This window comes from Eulemur rufifrons, chromosome 30 (genome assembly GCF_041146395.1).
Source record: "Eulemur rufifrons isolate Redbay chromosome 30, OSU_ERuf_1, whole genome shotgun sequence".
In the NCBI taxonomy this organism is placed as follows: domain Eukaryota; kingdom Metazoa; phylum Chordata; class Mammalia; order Primates; family Lemuridae; genus Eulemur; species Eulemur rufifrons.
This window is the reverse complement of record NC_091012.1, coordinates 62,737,061-62,758,295: the sequence shown is the minus strand read 5'-3', so window position 1 is coordinate 62,758,295 and position 21,235 is coordinate 62,737,061. Positions and strand designations below refer to the sequence as shown.

At 46.6% G+C, this 21,235-nt stretch overlaps 1 protein-coding gene across 1 annotated transcript in view; it reads left to right on the top strand.

The window, feature by feature from the left end:
* Positions 1-21,235, top strand: part of FRMPD3 (FERM and PDZ domain containing 3) — a 59,019-nt gene that overhangs the window by 28,474 nt on the left and 9,310 nt on the right. The window contains exons 8-12 of the mRNA XM_069464041.1: positions 2,809-2,945; positions 3,279-3,405; positions 5,797-5,886; positions 7,561-7,740; positions 15,982-16,126. Coding sequence (XP_069320142.1) covers positions 2,809-2,945; positions 3,279-3,405; positions 5,797-5,886; positions 7,561-7,740; positions 15,982-16,126 — 679 coding nt within the window. The remainder of the gene's footprint in view (positions 1-2,808; positions 2,946-3,278; positions 3,406-5,796; positions 5,887-7,560; positions 7,741-15,981; positions 16,127-21,235) is intronic.

The following is a 21,235-nucleotide window of genomic DNA, read 5'->3' as shown; positions in this document are numbered from 1 at the left end:
ATTTTCTACAGTTTTATATAAACAAAATCATACAGTATGTACACTTATTTTGGTCTGGCTTATTTGGCGCGACATAATTTTGAGATCCATCCACGTTGTTGCATGTATCAACAGTTCATGCCTTTGTATGTCAAATAGTAATCCATGGTATAAATGTGCCAGAATTTATTTATTGACTCACCTGTTGATGGATATCTGGATTGTTTCCAGGTTTTAGCTATTGCAATAAAGCTTCTATGGACATTCATGTACATGTCTTTGTATGGACATGTGCTTTCTTTTCTCTTGAGTAAATACCTAGGAAAGGAATGGTTTGATCATACAGTAGATCTTTCTTTAATTTCTTAAAAAGAAACTCCAATACCGTTTTCCAAATTGGTTGTACCATCTTTCATTCCCACCAGCCATGTACGAGAGTTTCAGTTTCTCCATATCCTCGTCAACATTTGGTATTCTGCATATTTTTTTTTACTTTAGTCATTCTAATAATGTGTAGTGGCATCTCATTGTGGTTTTCATTTGCATTCTTCTAATGACTAATGATGTTGAGCATCTTTTCATGTGTTTATTTGATGTCGTGCATCTTCTTTGGTGAAGTGTCTGTTCAGCTTTTTTGACTTCTTTTTTATTGGGTTGTTTGTTTTCTTATTATTGAGTTTTGAGAGTTCTTTATGTATTCTGGGTACAATTTGTTTGTTGGATATGTTATTTGCAATTATTTTTTCTCCCAGTCTGTGGCTTGCCTTTTCAGTTTCTAAACAGTGTCTTTCACAGAGCAAATGTTTGAATTTTGATGAAATCCAATTTGTTAGTTTTTTCCTCTTACAGACAGTGCTTTTGGTGTCATATCAAAGAAATCTTTGCGTAACCTAAGGTCACAGAGATTTTCTTTTGTTTTTTTTCCTAGAAGATCTATCATTTAAGCTTTTACATTTAGGCCTGTGATCCATTTGGAGTAACTTTTGTATGTGGTGCAAGATACCCATCAAAGTTTTGTGGGGTTTTTTTTTCACATATAGATATCCAATTGTTCCAGCACCATTTGTTGAAAAGACTGTCTTTTCTCCACTGAATTGCCTTTGCACCCTTGTCAAAAATCAATTGTCTATATATGTGTGATCTATTTTTTAACTCTGTATTCTGATCTATTGATCTATTTGTCTATCCTTATGCTAACATCGCATTCTTTTGTTTACCGAAGCTTTGTAATAAGTCTTGAAATCACGTAGTATTTGTTCTCCAACATTGCTCTCCTTTTTCAAAATTGTTTTGGCTATTCTAGGTCCTTTGCATTTCCATGTGAATTTTGGAACCAGCTTGACAATTTCTACCACAAACCTGCTGTGATTTGGATCGGGATTATGTTGAATAGATCAATTTGGGAAGAATTGACATCTTAACAATATTGAGTCTACCAACCCATGAACATATATTTCTATATCTATTTAGGTCTTCTTTAATTTTTCTCAGCAGTGCTTTATAGTTTTCAATATATGGGTCTTCCACATATTTTGTCAGATTTGTCCCCAATTATTGCATATTTTTGATGCTATTGTAAATGATTTTGATTTTTAATTTCAATTTCCAATTATTTGTTGCTAGTATATGAAATACAATTGGTTTTTATATAGTGACATTATATCCTGAAACCTTGCTAAACTCACATACTACATTTGGTCCTCTATATCCACAGGTTCCACATTTGTGGAGTTTGAAAATATTTGAAAAAAATCAAGAAAAAATAATAATACAACAAAAATAATACAAAATTTAAAATATAGTATAATAACTATTAGTTACAGTTCATAACTATATTAATATAGAATTTAAATTGTATTAGATATTATAAGTAATATAGAGGTGATTTAAAGTATACAGAATGATTTTCATAGGTTATGTGCAAATACTATGCCATTTTGTGTAAAGGACTTAAACATCCATGAATTTTGGTATCTACAGGGGTCTTAGAACCAATCTCCCCTGGGTAATAAGAGACAACTGTAGTTCCAGTAATTTTTTGTAGATTCCATTAGATTTTCTACATGGATTATCACTGGTGAAGTATGCCTTTTCCACCCTCTCCTATACTATACTGATACCACTGTGGCTCCCTAGTCCTTTAGCCTTTCCTGGTTCCACGTCAACAAAATAGGCAACTGGTCTAACCAAGGCTGACTCATTGATAGCTGGAGCTGTGACCCTCAGGGTTTAGGGGTTATCATACCCTTGGCCAGCAGTTCCAGGGGACCCCCCCCCCAGGATAGCATAGAGAAGATTGACTCATCAATGTTTTTGTCCTTTGGACCCCAAGGAACAGAATATCTGCCCCATCCCTGCAATCCATTTCTCACCCTGGGCTTCTGGACCAGAGCCCTGTGGAGAGTCCCATTCAATGTCTTTCTTCCCTGTGCACATCTGAGCTAGTAGAGAAGGCTTGTATGGCTGGGGGGTGAGTATAGACCCCCAAGAATAAGTGGGAACATTTTTTGTAAGAGGAGGAAAGATAGGGAGTGGTCCCATGTCTTGCTTTTGTGGTGAATTAAACTTTCTGCCCACTTGTGCCTTGCCATTGTGTGCACCTGTCACTGAGAACAAGGCTGTCCACTGCCTGCTGAATAAAGCAAATAGTGTCTCTGAGACCCAAGGCTCCTCTGTCTCTCTTCCCCAAGGGCAGCACCTTCCTCTATCCCTTGATCTAGCATGCCTTACTGACACCATGATTCTTTACTGGGATGTAAGGGAGTAGATCAGGGGATGGGGAGGAAACGTCTCCTTTAACTGATGGGCTTGGACTGCCCTCTCTCGCAGAGTCGGAACGATGTTATCCGAGAACGCTTTGGAATGGACCCCAAGCCAGAGATGCTTTTGGGCCTTGCTGCCCTCCACATCTATATCACTGTCTCAGCCACTCGACCTAGTCAGAAGATCTCGCTGAAGAATGTGGAGTGAGTTGTGCTGGGGCCTTTCGGGATGGGGGCAAATAGTTGTGCAGGGAAACGATACACTGGTTGAGCTGTGCTGCGCTTTTTCAGAAGCGTAGGGCACGGGATGGGAGTGAAAGTTGGAGTTCCTCACACCTAGACCGTGAGGCCCTAGAGCTACAGCTTCTACTGGGGAACAGTGACCAATGTTACTCTCTGGTCCCCATCCCTCCTTCTCTTTCTCCCAGTCTCTTGTCCCCCACTCCACCTCTCACTTTCAATTTCTGTCCTACCATCTTCTTCTCTCTGCCCCACTGTGTCTCTCTCACTAATCTCTTACTTTTCTTCTGCTTTTAGGAAGGAGTGGGGCCTGGAACCCTTTCTTCCCCCCTCCCTCCTGCAGTGCATCAAAGAGAAGAACCTCTGGAAATCTCTCTCTCAGCAACTGAAGGCTCACCAAACACATCCTTCCTGTGGCACCAAGGTACCCAAAGTAGGCCACTGGGCACACAGTGCTACTACTGTGGCACTGCTGGCCACAGGGGGATCCTGGGAGGTTTTCAAGCAGGGTCTGATCCTCTGGGGATCCTCACCACTGTTTTTGACTTACGTGCACATCCAGCTTGGCCAGGTATGGGAGCAGTTATGGAGAGGCCTGAGCCTCCCGCAGAGATAGCTCAGTGGCACTCAATGAGAGAGCTCAGGGCCCTCAATGCAAAGGGGCTAAGGTGTAGGAGGAGATAATTCTTGGGTCCTTTCACCAATTAATCAGTGCTGACTGAGCACTTGTCATGTGGAAGGTGTTGAACCCTGGGGAGGCACGTGTTTTCTATGGAAATGACTGCTCTGTCCCTCAACAGCTTTCTGATTTATCCGTTTTGGAATATGGAATTCTGGGAGATAAAAACCCAGCTCAGGGGTCAGGGGAGAGTTAAGGGACAAGGCCTGACCTGGAGAATGGGTCACCACTTAGTGTCAAGGGCACAGGTCACTGCTTCCACCTTGTAGTGCTCTGAGGGCCTCCCACTCCCTGCTGCCCAGAGCCCTACAGGCCCTGCTTAGGCTCCTAAGGCTCAGTCTGCTTGTGCTTCCTGCCTGAGAAGCAGGAGGGTGGCAAGAAGCACGAGAATCAGCATACAGATGTAGACACGGGACACAGTCGCCCCCAGATATTCCCACCCATTTCAGATTCCTCCTATTCCCAACTAGCTTCTCTTTTAAGATGCAAATTTCCCCTGGGAGTTAAGCCATTCCCACCTTGCTGTGCATATTTAATCAGATTGTTTTCTTCTCAGCTGAGAGCACCAGTGCTCACCAACGTCTCCTCAGCTAACATTTTCTGAGGTGCCCCAGTGCTCCAGCTGGAAATACAAAGATAAAGGGGGCCTGGGCTTGGTCCTCAGTCAGGCAGTCTAGTGGGGAAACACAATAGTCAATCCCAACACAGTGCGATAGGCGCGGGCACCCTGGAAGCTCAGAGAAGGAACACCAGGCCCAGCTCAAGGGAAGTGGAAGAGGCCAGGAATTGGTGTATTTGATGCCAGAGCTGGGTCTTGAAGGACAGACAGGTAGGAGTGTGTCTAGATGAATTGGTGGCCATGGGTAGTAAGAGGAAGACTTTCCCAGGCAGAGAGATCCATCTGTACAAAGGCCCAGAGATATCAGAGACCCTGGTGCAAGAAAAGAAATGCAAACGGTTCAGCCTAAGCAAGTACAGAGAGTGCAAGGGGTATACAAGGGGTGGGGGTAGGAGCAAGAGAGGAGGAAGGAGCCAGTCCATGCAGGGCCTTGTGTGCCAAAGAAAGGGCTAGTACTTCATCCTGTAGGCAGCCTGGAGCCATTGGAGGGTTTAAGCAGGAAGCTGATGGGGCATGGTGGCTCACGCCTATAATCCCAGCACTTTGAGAGGCTGAGCAGGGAGGATCACTTGAGGCCAGGAGTTCAAGACCAGCCTGAGCAACATAGTGAGACACCCCGAGACCATGTCTCTACAAAAAAGTAGAAAAATTAGCTGGGCATGGTAGTGCGCACCTGTAGTCCCAGCTACTGGGGAGGCTGAGGCAGGAGGATGGCTTGAGCCCAGGAGTTGGAGGTTGCAGAGAGCTATGATGATGCCACTGCACTTTTGCCAGGGTGACAGAGCAAGACCCTGTCTCTAAGTAAATAAATAAATAAACGTATGTTTTAGGATGCTCCCTCTAACTGTGTGGTGGCACTGGAGGGAAAGAGTGAAAAGAATGTCAGTCCTGAAGGTAACCTGGCGGTCACCTTGACACAGGTGGGAATGTCGAGGCAGTGACTGTGTGGCTAGAGAAGAGAAGAGGGATAGATAGGTGTCAGAGGGTAGAATCAAGATGATTTGGTGACCAGTGGCACACAGATGAGAGGAGGAAGGAGGAGTCCAGTGTGACTCGCAGGTTTCTGGCTCAATTCCCTGGGAGATGCTGATGGAAACCAGGAATGCTAAGTGAACAGCAGGTTTGGGATTTTGGGTGCTCAGTATTAAAGGCTTCAAGTGGGATCCCTGGTTGGGTATGGCCAGTATCTAAGTGACTCTAGGAGTCCAAAGGGTCTCAACAGGGAGGTATAGATTAGGTAGGGTGTCACACTTGCAGAAAGTGTCGGAATGAACCGAAGAACAAAGTGAGTCAGCTGGATGCTTTAGGAACGAGAATCAGGAGGAAGGAGCAGGGATGCTCAAGGTAAGAGCTGTGCACACTGAAAGCTTCCTGCGGTTTTTACAGAGGGTATCCTCACAGTGTGGCTTGCTGATTAGTGCCTGTCCCAGGATGCTGAGACTCCTCTTTGAGAACGTGGGTTTGCTTTTCCTGTGCTCTTCGGGCTTCTCATATTTCTGGGTGGGTTGTTTCCACAGGGCTCTGCAACTCAGGCAAAGCTCCAGTATCTTCGAATTCTGAATGAACTTCCGACCTTCACTGGCGTATTGTTCAACACTGTGGGCCTGGTCAGTGTGGCGGGGTGTGGGAAGCGGGGAGGGAGCCCTCTGTTGGCTCTTGTCCTTGGATGACAGGGCAGGAGGAGCAGATATTTCTAAAGACCTTCCTTCCACTTCCTCCTCCTTCTACCTTTCCCTCCCCGTGGTGCTCTGGCCCTGCCTCTGGTAAAATGATAAAGTAGGAGGTATTTGCTTTCAGCATCCCTTCATGGCCCTTTTGTGTCCCCCTTCCTGTATTTTAGAGGTCTGCAAACTTTTTCCATAAAGGGCCAGACAGTAAAGATTTTAGGCTTTGCAAGGCACCATACAGGTCTCTGTGGCAACTACTTGGCCCCGCTGTCACATCGAGAAAGCAGCAGTAGACAATGAAGAAATAAATGGGCATGGCTGTGTGCCAATAACTATTTATGGACATGAAAACTTGAATTTTCACATGTCACAAGACATGGACCTTCTGATATTTTCCCCCAACCATTTAAAAATGTAAAAATTATTCTTAGCCTGTGGGCCATACAGAAACAGGTAGTGGGCTAGATTTGGTGTACGGGCCGTAGTTTGCCAACCCCTGCTCTCTTTTGTTTCCCTTCCACTTACTCCGAAAGTCCCCGCCCCAGCTTTCCTGAGTCCTTATACTTCCCCCTGCTTGGCCTGGCACTAGGCTGCGGCAAAAACACCCTGGGGCAGGCACAGCTGGTCTCACCCTTAAGACTGTGCCCCAGGCTAGTTTACCCTGCAAAAAGGAAATTCAAATCATCTTGCTGATTGGATCCAGGTGCTTGTCTTGCTCCCAGGAGCACTGTCATGCTAGTGCAGCACACGGATGGAAAGCCACTTATCAAAGTGTTTATAGGCAGATGCAAGAGGTTCCTCAGGGTGATGTTAATGCCAGGGAATAGGCTGACAGAGGGCTCAGGCCTGATCGCTCCAAGAAGTCTGTCAGGACCACTTAAGGAGATCCAGTCTACCAGGCCTAGAGGCATCCATTTACATACTGGGATTTGCAGAACACTGAGAGCCCACCGTCCCCTCCCTCTACCCCCACACACCCTCAAATCTTTCTTCTACCCACCTGCCACTGCTGAAATTCCTTTGGGCCATTCCTTTCAGTTCAGACTGCTGGAGTGCCTATTAAGGACAAATGTCCTGTTAGGGAAAGAGGCCCCCATGAAGTGCCCAATCACCCGTTAACACCTTAGGCAGAGTTACTGGGCCAGTTTAGCTTTTGGCACGGGGTGAGACGTGCAAGTTTGAGTGGCTGTTGGTGGGGGGAGGGTTAAGACCAGGATGCTACCTGGTCAGGTAGAGCACTGCGTGAGGGGGATGGCCTTGAATGGCCTGCAGCAACAAATGGAAAGTCCCTGGGGCTTGGTAGGGGAGGGTGCTCTAAAGACACCCAAACAAACCTCACCTACTTAATGATATTGCTAGAGCCAGCCCTGCTGCTGAGGCTAAGGTGTCCATCGAAACTGATGATCTGGGGCCCTACCCTGGGAACAGGGGAGTCCCAAACCATTTTCCCCTCAACGTTGTCCTCTTGCCCTGGCACTGAGGCCCAGATATTTCCAGATCCCCCCAGTAGAACCAGTCCAATGCATGTTTTCTATTTCCTCCTCCTGCCTCTTCTCCCTACCTCCTCCACCCCTTCTTTCTGTGAATGCTGCCTGCCACATGCTTGCGAATCAGGACGAGAAGCAGTCAGCCACCACTCTCCTGGTGGGACCCCGTCACGGCATCAGCCATGTTATTGACCTCAAAACCAACCTCACCACTGTGCTGTCCGAGTTCAGCAAGATCAGCAAGATCCAGCTGTTCCGGGAGAACCAGGGCGTGGCCCGGGTGGAGACCAGCATCATGGATGCCAAGGTAAGCCCTGCTTCGAGGGACTCCTTCTGTCCAGAAACAGGCCTAGGGAACAGGGGAAGAAGTAAACTTGAGAAAGAGAGTTTGAGCCTGTTAGGTGAGGTTCAGTGATTCTGAAGAGGTTCAGACCCTGGACCCTTTGGGGCTCATCTTTCTTTCCCTTCTCAACCCTCTGGGACCTGCTTTGACCACATAATAATTCCACCAGCACTAGGGAAGGCTAGGGAGTGTCAGATCAACCTGAGAGGTCTTCAGCACAGGGCAGGGGACTTGGAGAACTTGGAGCTAGCCTCAGGCCATTGCTTTCTGATCTTTCTAGTGTCATAGCACACATAGAAAATTACATTCACATGGAACATTGGAGCGAGTGGAGTAGCCTCAGAGACTCTATCCACCCCAGGCCCTGCCTGGCTGTCCCAGAGGCTGAAAGGATGAATATCTTGGCTCAACTCTACCTATTCTTTGTGCACACCGATGGGGGGCCCTGCCATAGGTGCACACACACCTGGAATCATGGAGGGGGGTGTCTGAACACATGGAAACAACACCCTAGGGCACCTGTGGAGACGGGGAGCAGGCGGAGCTTAGTCCCTGTTTCACCTCCTGGAATCCATCTCTTCCAGAACCTTAGAACCTTTCCCATAGACCAGCTCCTTTGGACTGGCAAGCAGCTGTCGCCTGCGCAAAGTCTGGCAGCCGTGGCCAGCCACCCCCTCCACAGCTCTCCTGTTTGAATACCAGTGACCAGTGTGGGCTGGGGGCAGGCCTGCCTGCCAGCTGGCGGAAGCTCTTAGAGGAGGTGCAACTTTCCTTTCTTAAAGGATTTCCCAGGGGGAGATGTTGTTAGCCGATTAAGAGGTGGAGTGTTTGCTGTTTCTAAAAGACCGAATTATTTGCTTTATTTTTGTATTGGTGAAACCCAGAAAGTTTTAATATGTTAATTTCTCCACCTGTGATTCATAGGATTCCCATTGGTTTAGGAACCTGCTTGGAGCCAAGTTTAATTGGCTTTTGGCTACCTCCTCAACCAGTGGTGACCGCCCTCCTCAGATGTTGTTGAGTAGAGGCCAAATGGACTGGCAGGGAAGGGGGAGGAAAGACAAGGCATGCAGGGGACATATGGATTCCTGAGAAATAAAAGGGGTTTAAAACAGAAAAACGGCTTTCCAACTGAGCCGTCTTCTGTGATTCTCAACATTGGCTGCACAATAGAATTTCCTTGAGAGCCTTAAAAAAAACAGATGCCTGGATCCTACTCCCAAAGATTATGATTTCATTGATCAGGGGTGCAGCCTGGGCATTGGCATTTTTTTTTCCAGTTTCCCAGGTGATCGTGCAGTGCAACCAGTTTGAGAACACACAGGTTTGAGATCTATATGACCAGAGCTCTGAGAGGAGACAGGATGACCAGGGGATCGGTGGGTGTTGCCTGAGTGAGGAGCACTGTGCTTCTTTCTGGGAGTAATCCAGACACAGTTGTGGGCATGAATGCTGCCCCAAAGAGGCTACACTCTTATTGGGGAGACTGGACTCACAGAGACACATGGCCTGCCTTAAAAACAGCTTTAGAACATCTATAGAACTCTAGAATCAGATAGACCAGGTTCAAATCCCAGCTCTACTACTTCCAAGTTCTATGGCCTTGAGAAAGCATCTTAACCTCTCTGAACCCTGATTCCCTCAACTGCAAAATGGAGTGCCTATCTCAAAGGGTCATTGTCAGGGTAAAATGAGAAAATGTACATAAAAACGTCTTAGCACACTGCCTGGCACATCCTGAGTACTCAACAAATGAGACCTGTTATTTCTCCAAAAGCAAAACAGCAGTAAAGAAAAAGTAATACGAGGTAAATGTTATACTTAAGTGTGGTGTAGAACATGGAAGAAAAGAACAGGAAGGAGTTAACCAGACTGGCTTCCCACAAGAGGGTGTTTTAAGCTGGATCTTGAAGTGATAGGCATGAATTAGCAGGGAGAAGTGGGATGTGTTCAAAGGCAAGGAGCAAGCACAGAAATAAGCAAGCCATATGTGCAGGTCGGTAAGCATAGTTGCTTGACTAGAGAGAATACCGAGAAAGGAGATTAGGGAGATTGGGGATGGGCAGAACAAGTTCATTAAAAGCCTCGAAGGCCAGTCTGAGGAATTTCGAGTCAATGTGGTAGAATAGTGGGATTCCACGGTAGGTCCTTGAGCAGAGGGGTGACTGAATGAAAGCTGGCTTGGACCAGGGTGCAAGGTGGGTGGGAGCAAGCCTAGTGTGGAGCCAGGGCAGCAAGGAGAAGACCAGGGCACTAGTTCAGGAGTGGAGGGATAAGGGCCCGAGCTGGAGGGACAGCAGTGGTAATGAGAAAGAAAAAGCAGATGCAAAACATGCAGAATCAGTGAGATGTGCATGCACATCCTCTGCCATGCACCGCTCTTGCACAGACACTGCACATGTCTTCTCACATCACACCTAACCCTGCTGCCTACTGCACGGATCCCAAGTGCACCGTAGAATGGTGCTATGTGCACAACAGAGGCAAGATGGATGATATCGTGGTAAAAGGAAAAGAGGATGATTGAGGGAGGAAAAAAAAAGTCAAGGTTTCCACTTGACAGTCATTTAGTATGAACTTATTAATACTATTGCTAGGAAGCATGCTAAACACAATAGGGATACACAGATTTTTTTAAAAAAAGAAAGGAAAAAAAAAACACCCATGGTTCCCTGCCCTCACGAAGCTTACCATCTTGTAGGAAAGAAATGCACAAATACATGACAGACCAAAGGAGGTACCATAGAAGAGGTATAGCAAGAGAGTGTTAGGGGAATACAGAGGAGGGTAAGATTCTGGCTGGGGGTGTTAAGGAAAGCTTCCTGGAGGCAGTTTATGCCAGTAATATTTGTGGCTACTGAGAGATGCCCTTAGGAAGGAGTTGGGGGAACAGGGTTTGGGAAGCTTCTAGTTGGAGAATGGCTTCCCTGGGCTTAGCAGGAGTCTGCCCACGGTGTCAGTGGTGCGCTGGAGCCAGTTCACACAGCATGCCACAGCCAGTTGGCCACATCTCTCCCAACTGTGCATTCAGTGCCATCACATTGATAGCTCGAAAGCTCGATAGCCATGGAGGGAGCATGTACACCAGGGAAATTGGCCACCGCTATCAATCAGGACTTGAAAGAACTCATTGGGAGATGTTTAGCAGCCCCGACTGCATAGGTGCCCTGAGGCATGGCTGCTAAGCATCCCTAAGAGGAGACGTGGAAGTTACAAACCAGACTTGGCCCACTTCCCCTCTGCTCTGGGAATATTCCGGAAGGGCCTGGTGATAATTATTAAAATTATTCATTTAAGCCAATTCTCAGCTCTGACCACACATTATAATCATGTGTGGAGATTTTAAAACCACTAGACACCCAGGTTCCTCCAGATCATTTAAATCAGAATTTCTGGGGGTGGGCCCAGGGGTATACAGGTCTTCCCTGCTGATGTGTATCTGGCCTGAGAACCACTGCCTTAAGCGACATTCTGCCTTGCTCCCAAATTGTCTGCCTGTGCCCAAATACCCTTTCCCTGTGGTGCGGAGGCAAGAAAGCAAATGTGCTGGCCCTCTAGGTCTCAAGGACCATCATCTTGTACCCTTACCCCTCCAGGGCCCTGGAGTCCCATCCTTTTCCTGTTTTCAGGGATGCTAGAGTGAGCCGAGGCTACCCCAGGGCCAATCCCCTCCCTAGTTGGCATCACAAAGTGCTGGGTGCCTGAGAGTGCCCAGGGCACCCTGGGAAGGAGATATGGCTGGAACATGTCAAATCAATCCCTGCTGTACCTTCTCCTGGCTCATTCATGCCTCAGACTCCATTCTCCTTTTCCACTGGAAGATAGCCTGGGCATAGTTATAATTTTCACTCAGCTTACTTGCTCTTAGTGGAGCAAACGATATCTTTCTCCAAGAGACGGCACCCTGGGACTGAGACACCACTGGGCCATTACCATACCCCATTACCACAGAATCACATGGCGGGGAAAGAAGCCATCAAAGGAATGTCCCAAGGGATCTCTCGTGGCCCATTGTGTCTCCTATTCTCACGTTTGAGCTTTATTGCTCTAGTGCTTTCCGTAGGGCCAAGCATTCCATTGGATGCCGAGATCATTAAAATCCTATTTAAAATAAAATGTTGTTTTTGAAGGTTTCTAAGAAACCTATCCAAACTCTTGGCTTGCCTGCCTTTGGTTTGATTTTTACCCCTCCTGGCAAAAAGTGCATCTGTGTTGCTTTTACAAGTGGCATTTGGCCCGTGCCAGGGCCTAGTTAGCCATCTGGGGACGCTGAGGAGAGGTTCCTGATGTGCTCTGCCATGCTGTGCTGAGCCAGCTGGGGATGTGCTTGGCCCTCTCTGTGTGCAGGATTTTGCCTTCTGCTGTTTTATTACCAGCATTGGGCTATATTGGGGGTAAAGGGGGAAACCGAAGTCAGACAACTAAGCCAATCGGCCAGTTAATCTCCCAGCTTCCAGTCAGTCAGTAATTCTGTCCATCAGCCAGCCAAGCAGCCAGCCAGGTAGCTAAGCCGCCAGAATGTGAGGCCCGTAGGCATTGTGCCTACCCTGCAGCACACTCGTCAGCCTGGGCAGGAGTGAGTCTTGCAACCAGCCAGCCTGCCGGCCTGTCCTTCAGTCAGTCAGCCACTCAGCCTATACTTTGGTCAAATGGTCCCTTATTCTATTTGTCAGCCAATGTCATTTCCTCAAAGCTTTCTCCAGCTTCTGAAACCAAATTAGTCACACACACACGTCCACACACACACACCCACCCACAGAGTGCTCCAGAACGTTCTGTGTTCTTGTAGCTCTCCCTTTGTTTCCTTCAAAGTGCTTATCACACCTTGCAGTCATAGTCATTTGCGTGATTGTTTGGTTCATGTCTTATTTCCTGCTAGATTGTAAGCTCCATGAGGGCAGGAACTGGGTTGGCCCTGTTCTGGAAGGAACGGATGCATCTCTCAGTCATTCATGCTCTCCAGAAGGCACTAGCCAATATGTAGCAGCTTGCTGGGTAGAAAAAGCAGGGCACAGGAGCCTTTCAGCCAGAGGGAGCGGCATAGGTTAAGGTATGAAGGTGTGAAAGATCAAGCGAGCTGTAAATGTCCTTGCTGGAGCATAAGATGAGGGACAGACAGGAGGACAGCACTGGCAGCGCTAATGGGAGATAAGGTTGGAGATGGAGGTTGGGTCCAGGTCCTGAAGGGCTTGTGTGCCATGGTAAGGCAGTTACATTTTATCCTATAGGTGATGAGCTAGTGAAAATTTTAAATGACAATGAGACTGTACTTTAGAAGGACCCCTCAGGTAGCAATTTGGAGGTGAAGTGGAGCTAAGTGGGCAGAGACTAGAAGCAGAGAGCCCAATCAGGAGGCTATTGGAGGTCTTAGGTTAGTGTGTCCCAGCCTTTTCCATATCATGAGTAAATGTCACAATTTGTATGACAAAACATACAAACAGAAGAGGCATATAAACACACACAGATAAGGCAGCTTATGGCCAGAGGCAATAGGACCCAGAGGCTGAGGGGCTCAGGATCTCAGCACACTTGTCACCCATTCACACATACCTTGGGAAGTTTTGGTCTGGGAGGAAGATGATAAGGTCTGAAATAAAGCAGTGGCAGTAGGAATGGTGGTGATGTCTGTGAATGCTCCTAAGGCCTAATGAATCTTGGGCCTTCGTGGTAATGGTGTTAGCAGCCATCCACACCCAACCTCTCTGTACCCTTCTGCCAATTGGTGGCAGGGGTGCAGTGGGAAGGGGTATCTGACTCTCTTCCCACCCCCAAAATCCATCCCCTTTCCATCCCTTTTGTTGTATATAAGGTTGACCATTCTTTTGTGACTGAGAAGTGTTTATTAGCTTGAGATATAAACATCTCCTTTGTCACTTCCTAATAATGACTCAAAAGTAATACCTCATCCCCAACCCCTTTCTTGCTGGAGAAAAGAGCCATTGTTCCTCAGGGTAGAGACTGTTCCTTTTGCCTCACAGTGGTATTGCATCAACTCTATAGGAGCATCGCTTACTTGTTTCCTGTGGGGCAGAGTCCAAATGCCTTACTGTGACATGCATTGTAATTGGATGTACAATAATTATTATACAATTCAAGATAGTATTTGATCCAGCACAAAATTGTGTGATATAGACATAGCACCATGTAAGTTTGGAGATAGGAAAACAATTCAAGGGAGAAATAGGCTGGAATTTTGGATTCGCCACCATAGAGGTGAAAACTGCCGCCCTGAGGGAGAAGAATTGAGGTTGTAGACTGAGCCTGGGGTTCCACAAGAAGAGGCGGCCAAAGATGGTCAGAGATTACAGACCCAGAACACAGTGTCACTTCACAGAAACAGAAGCCAAGAGAAGAATTTCCAAAAGAGAAGGCTGTCTGTCAGCAATTTGCTGTCTGTCAGCAAATGTAACAAGTTGAGATGTGTGATGAATAAATGCAGTTGTATCTAGCTGGAAAGAAATCTCACTTCTAGATCAGGTGGCACTAGCCCATAAGCCAAATCCAACCTGCCTGTGTCTGTAAATATAGTTTTATTAGAACACAATCATGCCCATTTGTTTAGTTTACAGATTATCCATGGCTGTTCTCACACTACATACAATGGCAGAGTTGTGACAGAAATTGTGTGGCCCTCATGGCCTAAAATATTTATTATCTAGCCCTTTATAGAAAATGTGCGTCGACCCCTGATCTATATGAACTACATCAAAAGCAAGTATCTCACGGTTAAAAGAAAAAAAATAAGAATATATGAACTATAAAGAATTCAACTCAAGCTGTATGTTGGGATCCAGGGAGACAGCAAAGAAAACTGGTACAGCTTTATCTAACAACTGAACTGGTTTGGATTCCGAATTGTTCCCCAGGTGATAATGATTCAGCCAAAGGAGGCTAATCTAGTTGGTGGCCAAGTTCTATCAAGTCTGTATGATGTCCCTTCCTTTTTACTGGAATGGCCACTACCCTAGTGGAGGCCCTAATCACCTCTCCTGTTGCAGCAGCCTCCTCACTGGTCAGAGAAGGGTCTCATTCCCTCTGCTTAATTCTTTCAGCTCTTAATGCCTGGTCTGGGAGCCCCAGGCCTAGGCAACCTGTAGCCCCATGGCTCCCTCTTTAGTCAATCATCAGGGGTCTTTATCTGGAGCCCACTGCCCTATTCCAAAGAGAACACCCCCATAGCTGACTTCAGTCTGACCCAGGCTTAATCAAGCCACACTTTTTAAATTCTAGTACAGATATTAGGAAGTTTTCTTGAAAAGGTGCTGATTTTTTTGTATAGCATTGCCCGGTCTTTGAAGCAGTTAACCCCCGGGCTAATCTGACTGATTTAGAGTTAGGAACAGAAGTCAACAGAGTATACAAGTATTTTCCAAGGTGGGTTAAAAACAACTACAACAACCCTGTTACCATGAGATGTTCTATAAAAATAAATAGATGTTTGTGGTCAAATAAACTTGGAATACTAAAGCCTTTCTTTTGAAGTTTCACAGTGCACATCAATATATTAAAGGGTCTTAAGAATTGCCATGGTAAAACTATCTGCATAGCTTCGTTTAACTCTGTGTCACAAACACTTTTAACCAAGGAGCTCTTTTAAGAAGCACCAGTTAACATCATGAGGTGACGCTGGGAAACAGAGGAAAGGGGATAGAATATGAAGTTCTGAGCAGGGCGGGCCAGAAACACTTTGGCCCAAAAGACGCAATTAGGACTTGATTCCAAATAGTATCCTCTATGTCCAGGGAGCTGTTCTGGGTATTGTAGGGGGCATGTGGAGGTGAGCAAGAGATTGTTCTTACACCCAAGTAGCTTAGAGTCAAGAGTGTACCAGGCCATTCTGCAGTCTAGCCTAGACTCCCAGCTTCACCCCAGTTAGCCCACACATCTGCCAAGCTCTGACAAACACACATACAGCCAACACAGTAGTCACATGTTATATAATTTTAGTCATTTGCAGTAAAGGTGGTTCATTAAATGTATAATTAAAGGTTGATTTAATTTCGATACCTGGGTAAGAGTTTACTACAAAGAAATTCCCAGATCAGAAGAACTATTTGTTAGGCCATGTGCCTCAATTTGGGGTTCAGAAAGTATGGTTCCCATAGCTAAGCAAGCCATCTTTTCTTTGCTATCTATCATCCTTCCAAAAATGTACCTACCTCCCTCCTTTCCATGTCTTTATGTTTCTTCTCAATTCTCCTGCAGCCTCTGGTACTGTTGATGGAGTGGCCCGAAGCCACCAACTTTGCCTGCCTGATTGCAGGGTATTGCCGCCTCCTGCTGGATTCCAGGAAGATGATCTTTTCCAGGCCTGCCAACCAGCCTCTTCCACCTCCAATGATCAAGGCAGGTAGGGCTCAGCCTCTGTTTTCAGAGTGCCAGAGGCCCTATGGACCCTGGAGACATAGAAGGAGGAACTTCTATGCCTTACTGTTCACCCATGCCAGTGGTGCCTGGTTACCAGTAGCAGGCCTGTAGCACTGCGTCCTACCTGGCACACGGAGTGGGAAAGACACCTGACCTTCACATGTGTCTGTTCCACAAAGGATGCCTGTGATGACACATTGTGCTCAAGACAGTGAATGAATGTACAATAAAAATAGCAAACAAGCAATAAATAGAGCCAACTACAGAGTTCCATTGGCTCTAAAGCAAAGTTTTTGAGGTACAGAGATCTCAGGGAGATTCATGAGTGTTCTGGCTCAGTTGAAGTGGGGTTGAAAATGAAAATATAGCCGGATGTGGTGGCTCATACCTATAATCCTAGCACTTTGAGAGGCCAAGGTGGGAGGATTGCTTGAGGCCAGGAATGTGAGACCAGCCTGAGCAACATAGTGAGACCTCATCTCTACAAAAAATAGAAAAATTAGCTGGCCATAGTGGCACACACCTGTAGTCCCAGCTACTCAGGGGGCTGAAGTGGGAGGATCACTTGATCCCAGAAGTACGAGGCTGCAGTGAGCTATGATCACACCACTGCACTCTAGCCTGGGTAACCGAGTGAGACCTTGTCTCAAAACAAGATTTTTTAAAAAAGTAAAGGAAAGGAAAAATAAAAAGAAAATGGAGATATAACCTTTCTTTTTGTTCATCGTGGTGAGGATCAACAGAGCTGCCTGAAATAAGGCTTCTCCTGGGCCCATGGAAGGCTCAGGCGGGGAAAGACTGTGAAGGCCCAGAAGAAGGCTTAGGGATAAGAGGGGATAGTCATAAAGAACAAGTTCAAGTGCAGCCTACAAACAGAAAGCTTTCCAGTTAGGCAACTTAATGCAGCCACCTCTCTGAGCTATCCTGGTCATGGCACACACAGGGCCCTTAGAAAAAGCCAGCCCAGTGCAGGCACTGCTGCTCAGAACTGAAGCAGGAAGAGGAGAAGGAGGTGACTCAAAGGGCAGGTGCTCCACATATCAGACTTAAGGCTGACGTATACACAGTAACTGCTCCCCCACCCCAGCACCCACACATCATAGGCAAAGCTGAGTCTGACACCCAGTAGTCACCCTCCTCACACGCTGAATACTCTCAACCCATTTGCTCTTGCTGCTTGGCTATTTCTTCTCTCTTCAAGGCTGTCTTGGTTTTGAGTAGTCACATCTGATGGAAATTGAGGTGTCTGAGAGTGGAAACACACTCCCAATGGATGACCCAGCACCCAGAGGGCTGTGGATCCCCACACACATCCTCTCACCTCATTGTCTCTTCATCACAACCATCATGACAAGCCCAAGTTTACATCTCATGACATTGTCTGCAGGAATTAAATGGCAATCCACCAACACAGATTTGGGAAAGGATAGGTGGTCCCCAGCCATGTGAAGGAAGCTCCACATAGAAAGGCAAAGGAATGGACTGAAACTAGGAAGACAGCAGGGGGCGAGTTGCTGCGAGTCTCCAGGTGAATAGCTCTGAAGAGGTAGCCGTGCTAGCAACCCTCCGGATGGCCAAATGATGGAAAAGCCCATGTTAGCATTATCGGTGTCACCTGTGGCCCTCCTCTATACTCGCATCCAAGTAAAGTATATGTCTTACTGAGAAGGGTAGAGAAGGAGAAAGGGAAAAGGGAGGGCAAAAGGAACAACCTGGAGCCCAGTCAAGGACCACATGTGGCAGTGAGGGTTGTTTGGCGGGAACCGCTTTCAGAAGGCACTGGGGGTGACTCTGTAGCCCCACGCCGCCCAACAAAGGGTTTCTGTCATCTCATCAGAACCCTAGCCAATGCGGGCCCCAAGCATTCCCCTTGCTCTGGGGATAGTGGCACCAAGCGAGAGACACAGGCTTCCTGTGTGCCCTGCAACCTCTCTGAACACCTTCCATGTTGCGCCCCTGTTGCTTTTCCAAAGGCAGATCTGTTTCATTGGATTCTCTATGGACTGGCATGACTTTAGAACCCACCTCCATGATTCCTGAGAGCCCCCTTGGGCCTGCAGAGTGATGGGGCTCAAGCTGCCTCTACACAGGGCCTCTGTGTCTATGCAGGAGCCAGATGGACCACTATGGTGTCTCCACTGTTTGTAGTGCTTTTCCTTCTTGGGGTGGAAACAGTCAGCTCAGGGGCAGAGGCATATGGAAAGCCTCTGCTCTTCCTTCCTCATCTCTTCTGCCCAGAAACACGAGAACTTAAACTTGCCATTACTTTCCCAGGGGCTTGGTTCAATGCTTGGGCCCAGTTTCTTGGCATTTGAGACTGTTAGATGCTCTTGGTGGGTGGGGTGAGGTGCAGCGAGCCTCACAACTCTGCCCAACTTCACTGAGCTGCCACAACCCCAGCAAAGTTCTAGGACTGGCGGGCACATCTTGTCTCATGACCCCTAGGAAGGGAAGGGCACCACTGAAGAGACCTCAGCTCAGGTTTGAGTGTAGGAATTATCAGTTCCAGGTCCTGTAGACCATTAGGACCCAGGTCCAAAGTTAAGATGTGTTTCTTCCATCAGCCCTCACGTTCATCCCAGAACAGAAGCCCCAGTGACAACTGTTGTGCTTTAGCAAAGACCCATAGGGAACAGGCATCCTCCCAACCTCATCTGGACTTTTCCCCCAGGGTCCAAAGCCCCAGCCCACTCCAGGCCTGGACTCTGTGGAGGGAGGAAGAAGTCTGGCCAGCTCTATATTATTGTTCCACGGTAGCTGCTGGCTGCCAGCCAGCCCAACTCAGCACTCAGCCTACTGGACCTAAAGGATGCTATTAAACCAGCAACTGAGAAAGAGAAAGCATCACCTTCCTTCAAGTCCCAGGAAAAAAGGAGAATAGGGACATGGTGGGAAAGTGATTCCCTCTTGGGCTTTATCAGTAGCTTCACCGAAGTAGGTACTTCACTTACTCATGCAGGAATACAGATGATTAAAGGGATAGTGCCAGCACAGTACATGCCCTTGCATTTATATAACAGAAATTCAACAGATAGAGCAGCACGTGGGTTTGAGGGCCCAGAAAGGCTCTGAGCTTAGAGAAAGGCCCAGACAAATGCCAATTCTCCATCTGCACTGAGGCAGTGGGATACTCAGAGGCAGCTACTATCTCTCTGTGGCCCTGAGCTCCCTGTATCCTGGGGGAATCCAGGAAAATAAAGCTTTGGGGGCTCCAGCTGGGGGCTCTGTTGGAGGAACTCACTCTATATTTTCTACCATGGTTAGAAAAGAGTTTGATCTGGTGAATTGAGCATTCTGGTTAATGGCTAGTATATATACCATGCATGGCTTATCAATTTTCATGTAGTTAAAACCCAGCAACATGCACAGAGTACTAAAGTTCCACTGAACATAATGGACTTTTTTTAGGATTCAGAAAGAGCATGTGGTCCTTGTCATCTTTATGACCAATGATCAGTGAACTACAGAATATAGCAGGGCCAAGTACTAGAATGCTGGTTGAGTCCATGTCGCACTGACTGTATACTGCATATATTTTCAACCATAACTCCAGTAGGATCACCGTCCTGTTCTTTGCAAGCATTTTTTCCTAAAGTCAGTCTTCTGAGTGGCTGAGTACAGAGGGATAGTCTAGGGCAACCTCCTTGGGGGAAGCTGATGAGTAATTTACAACATATTTGCAATCTGGGAAGCACACTGTCCCAGCCATCAGCCAGCTGCGCCTGGCATCACTGGCATTTTTAACCTTCTGCCAGGAGGAGATTTGGGCTTCTCCAGACACACTTTCTCCTCCGATCTGGAAATCACAGTACTAAACGGTGGGCTGGGAATCACCTGGCCTTGATAGTCTAGTGTAAGGAGATATTTCCATCTTGTAGGGAGGGAAGCCACCCTTAGAACTCCTGCCCTTAACTGAGAAGAGTTGCCACCTACTGATTGTACATGCCCTGGGGAGCAACCTGCAATGGCAGCTTATTGCCAGGCTGATAATTCAGCTGTCTCATAGGTAGTTAGCCCTGGTGCATCCCCAGGACCTGAGGACAATGCCTTGGGGTAGAGAGATGACATGAACCAATAGTTCATACTCCTGGCTTGGTGCTCCCCTGGAGCACTTATTCCCTAAGTCTCAGAGGCCTGGATAGAGGGTCATTAAATACTATTCCCCCAACTGATCCAGAATTCCCTAGAGACAGTAAAGCCCAGTAAGGCCTGAAACAAATCCACTCAATGTAATCACACTCAATGTATGTTTAAAGGGGCAACATGGTTTATGGAAAACTACAAGAACTTGGGATCAGAAGTCAAAAAGACTTGGCGTCCAGTCCCTGTTCTGCCATATCTTAGCTGTGTGATCATGACTAGGTGCTGGAAACTGAGTCTCAGTTTTCTCATCTGTAGAATGAGGACAATACTACTCATGAGGGATTTGACAGGACTGTGTCAGGTAAACCACATAAAGTCATTTCACGATGCAGAGCATTTTTTTTTTTTGCTCTTTTTATAAGGATTGAGAGTTCATCATGTGCATATTCAGAGCTGTGCTTTTTTTTCAAATAAACAGCTTTATTTAGATCTAATTTCAAAGCCATACAATTTACCCATTTAAAGTACACAACTTGGTGTTTCTTAATATATTTAGTATAGTCACAGGGTTGTACAACCATCACCACAATCTAATTTTAGAACATTTTTGCTTATCAAAACAAACTATACCCATTAGCAGCCACTCCCCATTTCCCCCCTAATCACCACCTAGCCGTAAGCAACCACTAATCTACTTTCCATCTCTATAGCTTTGCCTATTCTGGATGTTTCATATAAATGGAATCATACACTATATGGTCTTCTGTGGCTTGCTTTTTTTCACCTAGCATAATGTTTTCAAGAGTCATCCATGTTGTAGCATGTGTCTGTACTTCATTCCTTTATATCAATGAATAATATTCCGTTGTATGGATATACTACATTTCCTTATCCATTCATCAGTTGATGAACATTTGACTTGTTTCCACCTTTTGGCTATTATGAATAATGTTGTTATAAGCATTCATGTACAACTTTTTATGGAGACATATGTTTTCCTGTCTTTTCA